The 17601-nt window shown below is 54.9% G+C and overlaps 1 protein-coding gene across 1 annotated transcript; it reads left to right on the plus strand.

Moving 5' to 3' along the window:
* The first annotated feature begins 377 nt into the window (after positions 1-377).
* Positions 378-17582, plus strand: Vill (villin like). Its single transcript, XM_057767506.1, has 19 exons — positions 378-421; positions 4789-4969; positions 5119-5193; positions 5477-5682; positions 6150-6258; positions 7316-7426; positions 7683-7882; positions 8262-8340; positions 8423-8521; positions 9008-9143; positions 9498-9598; positions 11738-11875; positions 11978-12136; positions 12730-12909; positions 13450-13595; positions 14823-14967; positions 16380-16565; positions 16756-17202; positions 17393-17582. Exons 2-19 carry the CDS (start codon positions 4904-4906, stop codon positions 17504-17506), a joined length of 2697 nt encoding a protein of 898 aa, XP_057623489.1. The 5' UTR covers positions 378-421; positions 4789-4903; the 3' UTR covers positions 17507-17582.
* Positions 17583-17601: the final 19 nt, after the last annotated feature.

Below are 17601 nucleotides of genomic sequence, written 5' to 3' on the forward strand. Positions count from 1 at the left end.
CTTCACTTGCTAAAGTGACCTCGATATCACAGATGCACTACAGTAGCCGGAACCCCTGAATCCAAAAGGACCCTTTTCCCCTGGGGGGGCAGTTGTCCATCTGAGCTCCTAGGAACAGAAATCAGTGTTTTTCCTGCCCAACTCAGGCCTCCACCCCTTACCTTCCCTGGTATCGAAGAGGTGAGTCTACCGGGCCATGGGAAGGGGGCTGGCTCCCAGACGGTTTGGTCAATATTTATCAACTGACTAAGGCTGAATACTCAGTCCCTGCTGCACAGATCTCTGGGGTGTGTCCTGCAAGGCAGGAGCTGGGATTGAGTTACAGAAGAAGGGAGGAGCGATGGGCAGAGCCTAGCAGCCTGCCAGGCCTCACACTGCCCACAAGGAGGGTGAAGGAAGGTGCAGGAGCAGTTCCCAGAAGGTAGGCCTGGGCTGGAGGGGCCTTGGGAACCAGGTAGGGGTCGAGGGGCTGCGGCGTTCCGGGGCTCCAGGTCACCCAGAAGGGCTGAAGGCTGGCAGAACTGAGGACAGCCCCAGGGTGAAGACACTGGGTGTGCAGCCCTGCTGGAGGAGGGCCACTCTGGCAAGCCAGCGTGAGAGAAAGAAGTATGGCATATTTTGCATGTGGCTGAGGTCTCTGTCACTCCCAGAGTTGGTTTGCCTAACTCCTCCCCACCTGCCTCCAGCAGGCTGTGCTCTCTCCCTCCTGGAAGTTGAGCAAAGAAATCTCAGGGTTTACCCTCAGGTACCCAATGAGGAAAGAAGGTACGGGGATGGGGGGGCACCTTGAGGAGGAGGGTACATCTGGGAGGGAGAAGGAGTGCCCTGGGGAGAGAAGGGGAGAGAAGAGGACAGAAGTCTGCACGGTGGGATAGAGCCCCTGGGGGAGGGAGAAGAAGGAAGTCAATGTAGGAGATACAGGAACCCTGGGAAGGTAAGAGGACTTCTAGGGGGAGGAAGGTCAGAGGGAATGAGATGGAAGCCTCTCTGGGAAGGTACTGGAAAATCAAAGGGGGTATCCAGGGGTGGGACCTTCTGGGAAAAGATGGGAGCTCTGGAGGAAGGCACCTGGAGGAAACATGGGGTGTTAAAGGAATAAAGAGACCCCATACTTTAAATGTCTCTGCCCTAGCAACAGGGATGGGGTTTCGGCTCCAGTCTGACTTCCCAGGCTGCAGGTATCCGGGCACCTTCCCAGCCACCCTTGCTGCTCCTCCCACTGAAGCCAGCTTAGACGCTGCTTCCGGCTACTAATCTGCCTGTCCTCTCATCTGTGGCCCTGAGGTTGGGCAGTGATCTTCCCACCTTGATGCGCCATCTAGTTAATACCTTCTAGCTCCCATCTGTGTGCCTCGGGTCCCTGCCTGTCTGGGTACTGGTCACTGTCCTGTCGCGCTGGTTTTGCATGTCTTTGCTGAAGGGTCCTGTTGCCCGTCATCCTACCTGCCATGGTGTATCGTAATGTTTTCTGTTGCTGGAGAGGACCACTGCCTGTCTGTCACGTATGTCATTACTGCACAATGGTGACAACTGGAGGTGCTGTTAGCAGGCCTGGTGACTCCCTTCCGCGTCCGCCTCGCCCAAGCCTCAGTCAGTCAGCAACTGTCTATAGGTTTGTCCCAGCTCCATGTTGGGAGACCCAAACCGGCACATGATTTCCTCAGGGCGGTAGGAGAGGCTGGCACTGTGTTGTACCTGGCTCCCATCACTGCCCCAGCTCACAGCCTCCCCTGGTGTGGCTCTGCATGGACACCCCCTGCCCCACCCCCTTCCCGGGCCACCTTGTTCTGAGCCTAGTCCTCAAGGGTCCTAGACAAAGGAGCAGAGAATGTGAGCCACCTAAGGTTCTGTAACTCTCTTCCCACGTCTTCTCCGCTCTCAAAAGGGCATCTTGCTGTTGATGGGGCCGGGCTGGGGTGCCCAATCAAGAGAAAGCGGTCACTGCTGCACCAGGGCCACCCATGGGAGAGACTCAGAACCCAGTGACTGTGTCTGCCAATTGAGCAGCAGTGAGGAGAGGCGGCTGGCAGGATTTTGGTTAGATGTGGAAGTCACACCGAGGAGTAACCAAAACTTCCCTCTCCATGCCTGTAGAGCCCGTAATTGTTTGCCGTTTCCAAAGCAGGTGTGCAGGGACGTGAGAGGACAGTCTTGGCACATCCCTTCTCCACAGCCCTTGGCTGTGTTTCTCCTCTGCCCGCTCAGAACGACCGAGCACGGACTCCAGCGAGCTCAGCAGCTGTTTGCAGCATCTGTGTGTACATCCGGCCATCTTTCAAGGCTGGATCAGGAAAGCAAATGCTTCATTGGACCAAGCTTCTCTGGTCACTTGCTGTAGATTCCATCACAGTCGTGTATGGAGTCTCTTTCCTGAGTTGACAGAACTTTTGTCTTGTTTGTCGCGCCTGTAGAGCCAGTGCCTGTTTCCAGTCTAGGTGTCGCTCCCTGTGTGTGAGATTCGCTTTTATTCCAGATGCTGACATGCACGCACGGCCTGTCCTGGCTACAGAGCCGTCCACAAGGATTTGTCTGCTTATGGTGCCTGTTCCTGTCTAGGGACAACTGTTTACTTTATGGTAATGTTATCAGAAGTTTGAGGGTCAAAGCTTCATCCCTGAGGGCCCTGCAAGCGAGGCTCAGTCACCCATACTCACCAGGCCGAACAAACAGATAATAATGAAAAGCAGAGAGAGGAAGTTTAGTCAGTGTGGCCACACTGAGAAGAGGAACAAACAGAGTAGCAGTGACCACAACTATGAGGGTTAAATGGCGCACACGAGGTTTGCATGACTGAATGGTCCTGCTCAAAGTGCAGCCCGGTCCGCCACTGACCCACCTTTGGCTTTGTTCTCTTTGCTCCAATCTGCATACAAGGTGTTGTGACAACTTGTCAGACTGTGTGAACTCTCCCTTTGGGAGACAAGATCTCCCTCAAGCCGACCCTCCCTCCAGAATGAAATTCCTGAGGACATTCCACTGCGGAGGGGTGTCACCAATAGGGTGGGACACAAGTGTCTCTCTAGAATATCCTCGCATTTGCAGGATGACTGGCGTGTCTCTGTGACCTGATGGCAGGGCCTCCTCCACTTTCGAACCATCTTCTGTCTACGTGTGTTCTGCAGAGCTTGAGTCTCCCGTGTGACCCCGTGATCTTTTTAGGGGGCTCCCCCTTTGCTCCGCCTATCTGAACTGCCCTGGGTAGAAACCTGTTCAGCATGTTCCAGTGGAGAGTTTCTCACAGGACAGAGGTTATATTTGCCTGGTGACTCCCACCTGCTCCTGCAGACATCACCCCTGCTCTCAGAACCTCTGCCGCTGTAGGCTCCTGCTTGCCGGTGGACCTGTGGGCGGGGCTCATCCACTTCCTATCTGACCTATATAGTTTGTCCACTTTGCAGGACGCAGGGGTCCCCACATTCCCCCACAGAACCCAGGCCTGCTTCAGAATCCTGCTTGTGTCCAGAGTGACGTGTGCCTGCCCACAGCACTGGCTTCCCTGTGACTCAGCCCGCAGCTCCGTGCCTCTCTGGTGATGTCAACACCTTTGGTATAATCAGACTGTAGATCATCTGCAGGCTTACGGAGCCTCAACTCTTCGGCAAACTCCCTGACCTGACTGCAGGGCAGGCTTCTTTTTACAGACCTGAAATCTCTTTGCAAGGCCACCTATTCTCATTGTCTGTTTGCTAGAGGTATCCTACTTACGAGACTCCGCCATGTCTACAGGGCTCTTCCAGGCTTTAAAGCCTGCCTCCGACTAGGGGCCTTTCTATGGCCATAGTGTGGCTCCTGTCTGTGGAGTCTTCTGCGTCACTGTGCTTGCCCTGTAGCTTCAGATGCTGCCCCTTCTACAGAGTCCTTTCTTATCCCCGTTAGCATAACCATCCCCAGGCTGTGAAGTTCCTGTGCACCTGCAGAACCCATACATGTTTGCGGAGCCTTTCTCAGCTTCTGTCCTTTGCCTATTTGCCAAGTCTGTCTGACCTTCCCTGGGCAGTGCCTGGGTCTCCCCAAAGCTGTCCTTGTATACATGGAGAGCCCCTGTTTGAAGCCCTTCTTCTTCTCTGAGAACTTGAGTCATTCAGTGCTTCCTCAGTCTGCAGAAGGCGTGGCTGTTTGTGAAGCCCCCATCTACACAGCCTGCTGCACTGCGCAGGCCCGGTGTCTACTTACATGCTCGTTTCTAACTCTGTCAGACCTGTGCGTAGCCGCTGCCTTTCCTTGAGGTCAGAACCTGTCTTTCCATACAGCCTTGAGCCCCACTGGTTCCTTTTGTAAGAGTCTAATTTGGCACTATCTGCAGTAACTGTCCGGAGTCTGCGTGTTTCTTTTTCCCTTTGATTCTTTTAGGCAGATCTCCTGTAACTCAGCCTGCCTCAGATCCTCTCTATAGCTGAGAAGAGTCCTGAACTTCCGATCCTCCTGCCTCCACCTCCTGGGTGCCGGCATTAAAGCCATGCACCGCCATGCCTGGTTCTGTGTGGTGCTGGGGGTCAAACCCAGGGCTTTCTGTATGCTAGGCATTCTACCAGCTGAACTACACCTCAAGCGCTTGGTGGCCAGTTTCTAACTCTGTCTCCAGATGTTGCTGCTAGCTGAAGGGCGCTCCTGGCCAGAGAGCTCTGCCTGCTGGGAAGCTTTCCCACAGACAAACCAGGTTCCTGTACGCCCGTCACCACGCCTCTCCCAGTTTGCTGAAGTTTACCCAGGCCCCTGTAAGCCCATCCACTGTACCTGCCTGGTTTGCTGAAGCTGCATGTTTAACGAAAGTTACATTCCCTTGTGAAGGTGCTTTGGAGAGCTTCGGGTGGCAGAACTCTTGCTTGGAGCCTGTAACACACACCTGTGTTAGCAGAGGCTATCCTCCAACCTCTGCATCACCATCATTCTTGCCTAGCCTAGGATGGACACCAACCAGGACCTCCCAGCCATTGACAGTCACAGAGCCCTCCAAATATGGATTACTGAGGTGAGGGGCAAGACCAGATAGCACAGGCTGCAACATGGAGTAGTGTTGCCATTCTCTCCCACCTCCCTGTAGAGCTCCCTCCTCCACCCTATTGCTGGCCGTCATAGGTAAAGGTCCCTAACTTGCTTCTTGGCGACCTCCTCTCTCAGAACCTAAAGATGCTGCCACTGCCTGAAAGGGCTCATGGAAATTTCTTCGAGGAATGCTGCTATATCATCCTTCACGTAAGTCACTCGGGGAGTCTTTCTGAGGGCTGGCATGGCCCGGAGCTGAAGAAACTCAGGCCTGGAAATAAACTCTGTCTTGAGATCAGAAGCCCCCATACCACATGCCACCCACCAGGGGCTGCTGCCTTGGGGCCATCTAGTCCCCATTCCCTCATAGCCTCATCCAAGTGCCTGTCCACAGGCTCCTTGATCCCTGGCTCCACCTCACTCACTCTCCCACCATGCCCTGGAGCGAGCCTGGTCCCTTCCCCCTCCACATATACAAATGCCTGAACCCTAGGTCCCTCAGAGCCCGAAGGCTAACCGGGGAGGGTCCAGCGACCTGCACTACTGGATTGGAAAGGAGGCCAATGCGGAGACCCAGGGGGCTGCAGTTACTTCTGTACAGCGCCTCCGGGAGGTTCTAGGAGAGCAGACGGTGCTGCACCGAGAGTCACAGGGCCATGAGTCGGACTGCTTCCACTGTTATTTCCACCCTGGAGTCGTGTGAGTGCTGAGGAGAGGGGGACAGAGAGAGGGGGGCGCAGTGTGCGAAATACTCTGGAGAGGGTACCCTGAGATGCTGGCTTTTCTTTGGCTGGCCAGTAACGTGCGTGCATGCGTGTGTGTGTGCTAGTGTATGTACTTTGTTAAGATATGTAAGCTCACATACATTCATATCTATCACACAAATATGCCCTTCCATGTACTCACGACTAGTCTCACCCGGGTAAAAAATACGTCTGAAATCCCCAAATTTACCAGTCTACACAGTTCTACATGCTAATAAGCAATGCACACTTGTGCTTCATGCACCTCACGTGCTCACGCATACATATGCTCACATGTACTCAGACACATGTATCACAGACACGTACCTTCCTACACAGACTTGCACACGAGCCTTTGCTCACTCCCACACTCATTCCTACACAAGGTGTGTTTTCATTCACGGGTCCCAATCCCTTCCTCAGCTACAGGAAGGGAGGTCGAGCCTCTGCCCTCAAGCACGTGGAGACCAACGTGTACAATGTCCAGCGACTGTTGCACATCAGGGGAAGGAAGCATGTGTCTGCCACCGAGGTGAGAGCAGACGGGGACCTGGTCTGACCTCCAGACTCACACGGGCTGAGTGTCCTGAAGCATGAGAAAGGCGGAGAATGTGGGGAGTGTATGGAGCAGTGAGCGACAGCTCCCCAGATGGCCCCTCGCACTAAAGAGACGCAAGGCAGCCTTGGGTCCCTGCCCCACCTCTGCTCTGCTGCTGGGCCCCGGTCTTCCCTCACGCCTCGTGGGAGCTTTAAGAACGTGGGCAGAGGAGGCAGAAGCGGAGTGCACTGGGCCCTTGAAGGCAGCACGGTGGGAGTGTGATAGCCCCACACTTTCTCTCACACCATCTATTAGCACACACACGCACTCACACTGTCCACCCCGTCATTCCCGGTGCACCTTCACTCTAGTCCAAGCAGTGCCCTTTCATCCACGCACCAGGAAATTAACAGAGGAGCAAGACATTCTGCTCATGGCCAGAGTTTGATGCAAGGAGCATCATCTACAGTCTGGGGGTGACCCTTTAGTCACCCCTTTATATGACAGTCAACCAAGCTTACAGCAGCCCTGGGAGGCACACAATCCTTCCCAGACTCTGCACCGTAACCCCACAGAATCCTGGTCAGGTGGGCATGGGCGTCATAGTCCTTGGTTTGACCCATTCTGCCGTTGGGATTATTCAGTGTCCTCAAAATGTGTCTGTTTCAATAACCATCCTTACGTTCCATTGCATACTGTCCCCACACAGACACATAGATGCTGTCCCCTTGAGAACATGCTCCTGTTCATACATGATGTGTCCCATATATGCATGTATACATGTTCATACAGAGATAAGCAATTGCTATGTCCCCCTCCTGTATAACCACATGAAAGGTCACATGTGGCTATGATGATGCAAGCCTGCATGCTGCGGCAGGCACTGTCTCACATACACACATATACAGCTGCACACAACCTCACGCAAAAAGGCGACACACCCTGCCTCGCCCCTCCCTCTCTCCCCCTTCCCCCTTTCCCCTCCCCCCCAGCCTTTGGTTCTGGTAGTCTGACACCTTTTCCCTCCACACCTCTCTCCTGGCTCTGGAAGGTGACCTTGTCCTGGAACAGCTTTAATAAGGGGGACATCTTCCTGCTGGACCTGGGCAAGGTGATGATCCAATGGAATGGACCCAAAGCCAGCATTTCTGAGAAGTCACGGGTCAGTGTCTGCCCTAAGAAGCAGGAGTACAGGGCTTGGGGAGAAGAAGCTCTCTAAGTGCCCATCCTCTGACCACCTCAAGGGGTAGTGGGCTCGGGCCTCTGTTAGGTAGAGCTGTGGTGGGACACAGCAGACCTGGGACAGGTCCCCCGTCCCTATCTCCCTGCCTATGGGTACCAAGAAAGACCGGGCTGGGCTGTGTGTGAAACGAGGGGCCACTCCCAGGAAGCCGTGAGCCCCGGCTCCTCTCCGGCAGGCGCTGGCCCTGACTTGCAGCCTCAGGGACAGGGAGCGTGGTGGCCGTGCCCAGATCGGTGTGGTGGAGGACGAGAACAAAGCCACGGACCTCGTACACATCATGGAGGCTGTGCTGGGCTGCAGATCAGGCAGCATGAGTGCCGCTGTGCCCAGCGACAGCGTTAGCCAGCAGCAGAAGGCCAACGTCCGTCTCTACCAGTGAGCAGAACTGGGGGAGGGCATGGGGAGAGTGAGGGGTCACAACTGTGTGTCGTTATTAAAACAACAAAGCATCTCCACGGAAACCTCTAGTAAACACACGGAGGTCTCCAGGGAAGGTCAAGTGGGGTGATGGGCCCATCTGATCTGCACTCTTGCATGGCATGTGGTAACGTTGATGAAAAGCCCATAGTACAGATGGGAAAACTGAGGCCCTGTGGGGGGGTCAAGGAGCAACCTAAGACCCAAGGAGAGGCACAATAATTGAGTTGACAACTCATGACTTCAGTCTCTGGGAGACCAGAGGAGTTCAAGGGCGCTAGGCTGGCATCAGGCTAGGAAGAGACCAGCTGTCCACATCTGGATGCCTGCCCCACAGTGTCTTCGAGAAAGGAACGGACCTGGTGGTCCAGGAATTGGCGACCCGCCCACTGACCCAGGACCTCCTGCAAGAGGAAGTAAGGAACGCCCGGGTCTGGTACCCCACCCTTTCCCCTCATAACCCCGGTCCCTGCTGACCAGACTCAACCTTTTTCCTAGGGCTGCTATCTCCTGGACCAGGGTGGCTTCAAAATTTACATGTGGCAGGGACGGAATTCCAGTCCCCAGGACAAAAAGGCTGCGTTCACCAGGGCTGTGGTGAGGTCCTGGGGCCCCTCCAGGGAAGCAAGACAGATCTGATACAGGATGCCCTGCCCCCGGGGTTGAAGGGAAGAAATGGCTCTCCTGGAACATCTTTATTCCGGGTCAGGAAGTGAGTGTGTCTACCCTGGAAACCTTAGGTAGCGGGGAAGATTCCTGACAGCCAAGATGTGACTTTTGCAGGTCTCAGCCTGGCCTTGAGGCCGGAGCCTTCTCCAGCTGGGGCAGAGGAGGTTTATGGGACAGTAGGGTATGTCATGGCCAGTGCTTCATCAGGCTTGGACTAAGGGGCCCCTGCCTACCCTCAGAGACTGGAAGATCAGTGGCGAGGGAGCCGGCTTGTAAAAAGGGTCTCATGGTCAGTTAATTACTGCAGTTCAGAGCTTGGCTGTCTTGGTAGCCACAGTTGACGGATGTTTCTGGGGGCTGAACACAGCCTAGAGTCCTTGGGCCTCAGGCCTGCCTGACAGAGTTGTGTCCCAGGGCTTCATCCACGCCAAGGGCTACCCAAGCTACACCAACGTGGAGGTGGTGAGCGATGGTGCCGAGTCGACCGCCTTCCAGCAGCTGTTCCAGACGTGGTCGAAGGAGCCAGATGGGAAAAAACACAGAGGGGGCCGTGAGTAGGGGGTGGAGCCTGGAGGTGAGGGCGTGGAGCCTGGGGTGGGGGTGCGGAGGTGGAGCCTGGGGATGCGGGGGTGGGGCTTGGGTGAAGGGGTGGGGCCTGGGGTGGGATGCGGAGGTGGGGCCTGGGTGAGAGGGTGGAGCCTGGGGTGGTGTGCGGGGGTGGAGCCTGGGACGTGGGCAGACCTGGACGGAACCAGAGGCTGCTGGGGATTCTAAATCAGGAGGGGGCAGAACAAGTGAGGAGGATGAGCAGAAAGAGGGCATGCCCTGGGCCCCAGAGATAGGTGAGGAGGGCGTGGGTCCAGAGACACTGAGGAATGTCACTGACTCTAAACTCCATACGCAGATAAACGGATGCAGGCAAAACTGGATGTAAGCAAGCTGCACACCCAGCCTGAGCTAGCGGCCCAGCTCAGAATGGTGGATGATGGCTCTGGGAACGTGGAGGTGAGGGCACTGGCTTGGAGGTGCGGGTATGCACAAGGATAGAGAACAGCTGATTGGGGAACAGTTGACTTGGGGTCACACCTGCAAACCCAGCACGCTGGCCAGGCTGAACGACAAGAGACACTGTCTCAGCAGCTAAAAAGACCCAGGAACACCCACACACAACCAGGGATGTATTTAGGGAAACAGAAACATACATGTCCACTCTCCAACAGCTGGCTCACACACACCATGGACACTCACTCACAGGCACACAGCTGAACAACACCTAGACAATGAACCACGCCCTGTGGCCACTCTGGTGCACACACATAAATCACGGACCCTGCACACCTGTTACAAACCCCGCATCTGGCCTCAGTCCAGTGTTCTCATGCTGACCTGTTGGACATATTAAGGCAGAACCCTTAGTTCCCTCAAGCCTCTTTTAAGTCCAGCTGGAGAGATGACTCAGAGGTTAAGAGTACTGGCTGCTCTTCCTAGAGGTCCTGAGTTCAATTCCCAGCACGCACATGGTGGCTCACAGTCATCTATAATGAGATGTGGCGCCCTCTTCTGGTATGCAAGCAGCCATGCAGGCAGAACACTGTATACAGAATAAATACCTGGTCTACAAGAGCTAGTTCCAGGACAGGCTCCAAAGCTATAGAGAAACCCCGTCTCGAAAAAACTAAACAAACAAACAAATATTTTAAAAAATTCTGTAGGTAAACTGAGGTCAGAGGAAATAGAAGCCCTGCGTACATTTGCCCTTATATGGATGACCAGAAGAGATGGGTGAGAAGAGATGGAGAGAGGAGGAGAAGACAGAGGGAGTGGGCGGGAAGACTGGGAAAGCCAGACTGAGAGGAGACAGGGTAATGGAGGAAACCCAGGGAGAGGAGAAAGGAGGGAGGCTGGGGATAAGCAGAGGTAAAGGAAAGGGCCGGGTGGACAGAGCAAGAGGGAGGATGGCAAGGAAGTCGCAAAGGGGGTCTGGGATCAGCTCCAAGCACAAGGCAAGGGGCCTGTGGAAGTAGGGAGTCCTCCCACCCAGCTAAGTGTACCTCTAGGGAGGTTTTGGGCTGTGGCAGTCTTTTCAGAAAAACACAGGTTCTGATGTTCTGGTCTAGAGGGGAGGTCTTTTGGTGACGCTCACTGTCAGTCTGTGTGGGTAATGGATAGCAGGTGCAGGTTCCAGGCTGGCAGATGTGCGGTGGGGTTGGTGAGTCAGGGACACCAGGCACTGTGGTTGGTGTGCAGCGGGGTTGGCGCTATGCTCCCCAGCATACAGGCGGGAAGAACTGGGGCTTGGGAGAGCCAGCCTGCACAGACCCGTACTTCCACCAGTTCTGTCTGGTTCTAAAGCTGAGGTGTGGCTCCCATAGCAACAAGCCATCACTCAGACAAATGTGAGCAAGTGCCATCCCTTCAGCCTCTGAGCAGTCGCTGGTTTTCTGTTTGTTTTATTACACAGGGTCTCACATATCCCAAGCTGGCCTCAAACTCACTAGACAGTCAAGGCTGACCTTGAACTTCCGATTCTCCTGCCTCACCTCCCCAGGGCCAGGCTTACAGGCAGAATGCTGGTTTTGAGGGGTTCCAAGACATTGTGCATACCAGACAAGCACTCGACCAACTAAATCACACCCCAACCCTGGTTTTCGTTTGCTTTGTTATTGCTGTCAATGACACTACAAAGAAAAGAGAAATTTCCCTTCCAGAGCGCCAAGGCCTCTCTTCCAGCCTTGCTTCAGCTCTCCTGGCCTGAGCAGAGTGCCTCTGCGCCTGGGGGAGGGTTGCTGTCTGGGTGCTGTCTGCCCCTGACTGGGCCATAGCTAGTGGGGTCTAGACCGGAGGTGGCCAGGGGCCCGGAGCTGGGTCCATCCTGTAGCTTCCAGTCTTCCGCTTATTTTCCCAGGTGCAGAAGGCAAACTAAATCCGGGCTGAGGGGAGGGGAGGGGAGGCCAGCAAAGGCGTGGGGTTGCTGAGTTCTGTGGGGGAAAGGTCACTCACAGGTCCAGTGTGAAGCATGAAGTCACAGAACTGGGCAAGCGCTTGCTGACACAGAGGAGCCAGTGAGAGCTTCCCAGCTGGGTGCGGGTGGGCAGGCTGCTGCAGGTAAGGTTCATCTGTGCCCACGGGTCCCTTGGTCCCCAGGTGTGGTGCATCCAGGACTTACAAAGGCAGCCTGTGGACCCCAAGCACCACGGCCAGTTGTGCTCAGGAAACTGCTACCTTGCCCTCTACACATACAAGAATCTTGGCCGCGTCCGGTACATCCTGTACCTGTGGCAGGTACGCGTGCCTGCTGGGATATCAGCTGCCTTCCAGCCCGAGACATAGACTAAGAGTGAAAGAGGAAACCCCAGGCCATTAATGTCCCCCTCCCTTCTGCAGGGCCGCCAGACCACCATAGAAGACACCAAGGCCCTGAACGGCAATGCTGAGGAGATGGACCTCATGTACCATGGAGCCCTGGTGCAGGCACATGTGACCATGGGCAGAGAGCCCCCCCACTTCCTAGCCATCTTCCAGGGGCAGCTGGTGGTTTTCCAGGTAGAGCCCACGTTGAACTTCCCTTTGACACGGGGGCTGGAGAGATGTGCAAGCCTGGGCGTGAGTGACTCCAGCCTCCTCGCAAAGATGCTGGGTGTGACGCTGCGTGCTTGTGATCCTAGCCTGGGGGAAGTGGAGACAGGAGGATTCCCGGAGCTCAATGGCCAGCAAGTCTAGCGTCACTAGTGAGCTCCCGGCCATGAGAGACCTTATCTCAGAGGAGGCGGAAAGCATTCCTGAGAATGACATCCGACATCCCAGGACCTTCGCGACTGCATGTACATATGCATGTACTCATAATAATAAATAATAATAGCAATCATCATCTATCTAACAAAGACCACAAAAATGAAGGATTCATTTTAGGTCCAATTCAGAGGTCTCATGACCCCTGGCTCTGTTGGTTCTGTGCCTAGATGAGGTGGCACACCATGGTAGCAGTAGCTTGCTCTGGGCCCTCTGAAATGGGTGACAATCTAATTTAAAAGGGGCCATAGGACAGTGGTAGTCTTTGAAGCAGTTTGTTCACCTCTAGGGCAGGGAGGTTGCTCCCAGGAGCCCTTTCCTCAGCCTGGGCCCCCACCTTCTTCTAGGGGTGTGCAGACAATGGAGGGAAGAGGCCGCCAATCTCCAGCACGAGGCTGTTCCACATGCAAGGGGCTGACAGCCTCAACACCAGAACTATGGAGGTGCCAGCCCGCGCCTCCTCCCTCACGTCCGGTGACATCTTCTTCCTGGTCACAACGGATGTCTGCTACCTCTGGTTTGGGAAGGTACCAGTGCATCAATCACCACTTGGGAAAGTGTCACTGGGTCAGAGAGGGGTCCCCTCCACCCGAATGCAGGCTTGAAACCCAACTAGAGAGAGGCCAGTGGGATGGTTCTGTGGGTGGTGTGAAGTGGCCCAGGAACCCCGATTCACAAGTGAACTGGGGTTCCTCAGGTCAGAGGCAAGCCTGGCTCTGGCTGCCTTCCTTCCTGCTTGGGGACTTTCCCCAAAGTCTCTGGGAAACAGAGAGGCCTAGTCTTGTTTGCTTGTGGATTTTGTTGTTGTTATTGTTGTTTTATCTTTAGCATAAGCCGCAAATGACTCCCAAACCTGAGTGTCTCTCATCCACATTCTGGGCCCAGAGAGGCTCATGGGATTTCAGCTGGGGAAGCTGAAAGGGAGATGCCTTGCTCACAAGGGTCTCCCGCATAGCTTAGGCCTCCCTTGGCTCAGGTCCAGCTCCACACAGACCCCAGTGGATGGACATGGGACTGGAGGTGAAGCCCTGCCTGCTGTGGGGTTTGACCCAGCCTCTGCTTGCCAGGGCTGTAATGGGGACCAGCGTGAGATGGCGAGGATGGTGGTCACCGTCTTCGCAGGAAATAACGCAGAGACAGTGCTGGAGGGTCGGGAGCCTCCCCACTTCTGGGAAGCCCTAGGAGGCCGGGCCCCCTATCCCAGCAACAAGAGGTAATGGGATTACAGGAGAAAATGTTTATCTTGAGGAGGAGCTGAGGCCCGGAGGTGGTGACTAATGAATCACACAGAGAGCTGGAAAGATAAGCCTAGAACTGAGGAACTCACCGTCCTCCACCTGCAGGGGCACGGGAGCCTGACTTGCAGTATCCAGCCCTTGGTAACTTGGATGGGGTCAATGCCAGGGCAAATAGAGAAATGGTGCCCTCTGCTGGCAGAATCCTCTTTCTGCACCGCCTCTAGAGGCAATCCCTAGCAGGACAAACGGACCAGGGGTAAGGGCAGACTAAGAACTCAAGGACAGAAGGAGCCGAGTGCACTGCTGTCCACGCAAGTCTCCTGAGCTTTCATGTACCAGGCTTTCTTTTGGGCCACCAACCAGCTCCCAAATCACGACACAGAGACATATTATAAAATCATGACACAGAGACTTATTATTAATTATAAATGCTTGGCCTTATCTTAGCTCTTATTTTAATGTTTCTTTTTATCTATGGTTTACCTCGGGATTTTTTACCTTTCTTTCTGTATGTCCTACCTCCCTGTGTCTGGCTGTCCAGCAGCTGCCTGGTTTCTGGCCCCGACATGTCCCGTCCCTTTCTTTCTCCCTCGCTCTCTTCTCTCTCTTCTCTCTTGAGCCTGGAGTTCCCCTCCTACTTATTCTCTCTGCCCGCCAACCCCTCCTCTTCCTCCTTTGCCTAACTATTGGCCATCCAGGGTTTTATTAGGCCAAATTAGGTGCCTTAGGCGACATTAGGTGAAACCAAATGCAATGTATCTTTACGTAATTAAACAAACACAGCACACACAAATGTAACGCATCTTTACATAGTTAAATGTTCTACAACCCTCCCAGACTTGCTCCCCTCCTTCCACCCTGGACCTGAGGCTACTCTCTGGCTTAAGTGAATGCAGGTGACTCCCATTCTAAGGAGGACGGGGCCTCAGCTCAGCTTCTCCTCACTAGGTCTCAGGTCCCCTTGCCCCATCCATGGAGCAGCTGACAAGACTTTCAGTCACCTTCTCTATTTGTCCCCTGAAAGAAAGGCGCCCTGGCCCAGAGCAGGCACTCCCAGAGAAAGCCAAGGGGTGGGTGGAGTCCAGAGGAAAGCCCAGGTCTCCTGTCCCAGAGGACGGCTTTCCCTGAGGTGGGGGTGGGGCACACATGCCAAGGGCCAGTGTGGCCCAGACAGCACCCCTCACAGCCCCTCCTCTGGCTAGGCTTCCCGAGGAGGTCTTCAGCACCCAGCCCCGACTGTTTGAATGCTCCAGCCCCTCGGGCTGCCTGGTCCTCACGGAAGTGGTGTTCTTTGATCAAGAGGACTTGGACAAGTATGACGTCATGTTACTAGACACCTGTCAGGAGGTGAGGCAGTCACTCCAGCTCAGCTGGGCTGGGAACACTGGGCGTGTCCGCATTGGTGGAGTTGGGTGTGAAGGTGAGCTTAGCCTGTGACTGATTGTTGCCAGGGATTGAGAGTCTGGGTGTGATAGGAAGACCACGACATACTAGGAACAAGAGTTGGGTTGTGTGTGATCATGACCTTGCATGTGGTATATATTACTGTGTGTCCTATGATGCCATGTATGACTCCCCATGAGGGCCTGTGACTGACTGCATGGTAATGGCAGTAAATGGAAACACTGATTGGATAACAGCATACATGCGATGATTCTCTGAACCTGCACATTTGACTGGGCAGACGATGCCAGCGATTGTGTGGTCCAGTACTACACAGAACCGGCTAGACCAGTTGTAGCTGGTGGCGCTGCCTGTGCACGTGTGTCTGTGTGAGATGGAAAGAAGGGACACATGACAGGCTGTTGGCGTGGCTGAGCAACTGTATGTGTGGGGCTGTGAAATTCTGCGTGACTATGAGATGGTGTATGTGACGTCACTGTGTGTCTGTGTGTCATTGTGTGTGTGAGAGACTGTGTGTGGTATTGTCTGAGTTCTGAGGAGGTTGAGCTCCCTAAGCTCAGACTACATCTCCCCCCTCTTCCCCACTTCACAAGCTCCCCCATTACCTAGCCAACGCTCTCTGATCAAATCTCCGGACTCCACCTTGCTGGCCTTTTTCCAGCTGTGGTGGCTCTCACTGTACCCTGAGCGTGCCAGGCACATCCTGCTTACGGCCTCGGCACTGCCTGATTCTTCTTCACTTTTTCCTGAAACATACGTGGCTTACTCTCCCATGAAGACTCTGGGAGAGTAGAGATTTTTCCCAACTCTTTGCTTCTTTTGAGACAGAGTCTCTATAGGCCAGAATGGTTTTAACCTCACTACATAACCTGAACTTCTTCTGGCCTACGACTCTGCTGGGATTTTGGGCCTGCCCACCCCCTCTAGGCGTCAGCTCAGGACTTGACTAAGCAAGCAACCCCAGACCCTCTTTTTTTAGCCTCAAACTCTCTGTGGTGGCCAAGTATGGCCTTGAGCTAACTGATCCCTCTGCCTCTACCTTGCTAGTGCCGCCATCACAGACACATGCCACACTACCTGGTTTGGGGACAGTAACTTGGATTCCTTTCACTGTTGCGTGTTTAGTTTCTAGCACGCGCTACAGCTTCGTAACTATTTATATTAGATGCATGTTTGCATGCCTGTGATGGCATGTGTTCACGGTGTGGGGGCGTCTCAACTTGCTGGGCAAGTGCTCTTGGCCAGGCATATGCACGCAGGGTTTTGAGGCCACCTGGCAGCATGGAGTCAGGAGGAGGTGACCGAGTCAGGGGGTCCCTCCGCCTGTCCCAGCCCAGGCTTTCTCTGTGGCCCAGATCTTCCTGTGGCTTGGGGAAGAAGCAGGTGAGCAGAGGAAGGAGGCAGTGGCCTGGGGCCGGGAGTACCTGAGGACTCACCCAGCAGAGAGGAGCCTGGACACACCCATCATTCTAGTCAAGCAGGGCCATGAGCCTGCCACCTTCACTGGGTGGTTTGTCACCTGGGACCCCTACAAGTGGATGGTGAGGCCTAGCACCCCTCCCCCATCTTTGTCTTGTGGAGTGTTGTAAGAGCCCCCCTCCAGGCTGAAGATCTCCCATGAGTCAGGGGGAGACCTGACCTTGTCCTCTAGGCTCCTGCCTGGGTTTCGGGGAGCTCCTTCCCTTGCCAGTCACCCCAATCCTGCCCTAATTCCTGCCCCCTCCCCCCTAGAACAACCAGTCCTATGAGGAGGTTGTGGAAGGAAGCCTGGGCCCAGCATCTGTCATCTCTGAGATAACAGCAGTAAGTCTTCAGCAGTTTCCCTGGTCTGGGTTCAGATGGTGCCAAGAGGCCTGTGGGTTCAATGTGATCTTTAGTGGGCACCAGTCCTCCATCTTCCGTGAGCTTTTCTCTGGACAGGAAGTACATAACTTCCAGCTAACTCGAGGGCCGGGTGACAACAAGGCAGGTCCCTCGACCCTACTGGCCTCCAAGAGTTCCCAGGAAAGCCCAGAGAGTATTCTGGAGCTGGGCCTCGGAGTCGATGGCAAGAACCCCAGCAAAAGCCCTAGCAAGGGCTGCAGCAGCTCAGCGGCCAATGGGAGCCTGCCCCGGGAAAGGCTGATGCACCAGGCCGTGGAGGACCTGCCACAGGGAGTGGATCCTGCCCGCAAGGAGGTGGGTACCAGACGCTGTTCTCAGCACTGGCCTGCGACCTAACTCTGCACTGGAGGGGCCCAGGGTACCCTGTCCCCCATAGTGGTCACAGACAGGCAGTGGGCAGACTGGAGAAGTGTGGACGGATCACACCTCTGGGTGGCACAGGAATCCTGTCCCTCCCCACCGCCACTCCTACCCCCTCCCCCAGTTCTATCTCTCAGACTCTGACTTTCAAGACATCTTTGGGAAATCCAAGGAGGAGTTCTACAGCATGGCCAAGTGGAAGCAGCAGCAAGAGAAAAGGAAGCTGGGCTTCTTCTGAGCTGGGGGAGCCCTGCTCGCCACACCCCGAGTCTCCTCCTGGAATAACTCGCCGTTCCTAATAAAAAGTCAGTAGGTTGGTGTTGGGTGTGGCCT

The sequence above is a fragment of the Chionomys nivalis genome, chromosome 4, assembly GCF_950005125.1.
Source record: "Chionomys nivalis chromosome 4, mChiNiv1.1, whole genome shotgun sequence".
In the NCBI taxonomy this organism is placed as follows: domain Eukaryota; kingdom Metazoa; phylum Chordata; class Mammalia; order Rodentia; family Cricetidae; genus Chionomys; species Chionomys nivalis.

Bases quoted from the DNA above. Each gene is read 5' to 3' on its own strand.
- Vill (XM_057767506.1), top strand. From the start codon at position 4,904: ATGGACACCAACCAGGACCTCCCAGCCATTGACAGTCACAGAGCCCTC. The intron at 6,259-7,315 runs GTGAGAGCAGAC...TGGCTCTGGAAG, and splicing joins AGCATGTGTCTGCCACCGAG to GTGACCTTGTCCTGGAACAG. The intron at 9,599-11,737 runs GTGAGGGCACTG...CTTGGTCCCCAG, and splicing joins ATGGCTCTGGGAACGTGGAG to GTGTGGTGCATCCAGGACTT.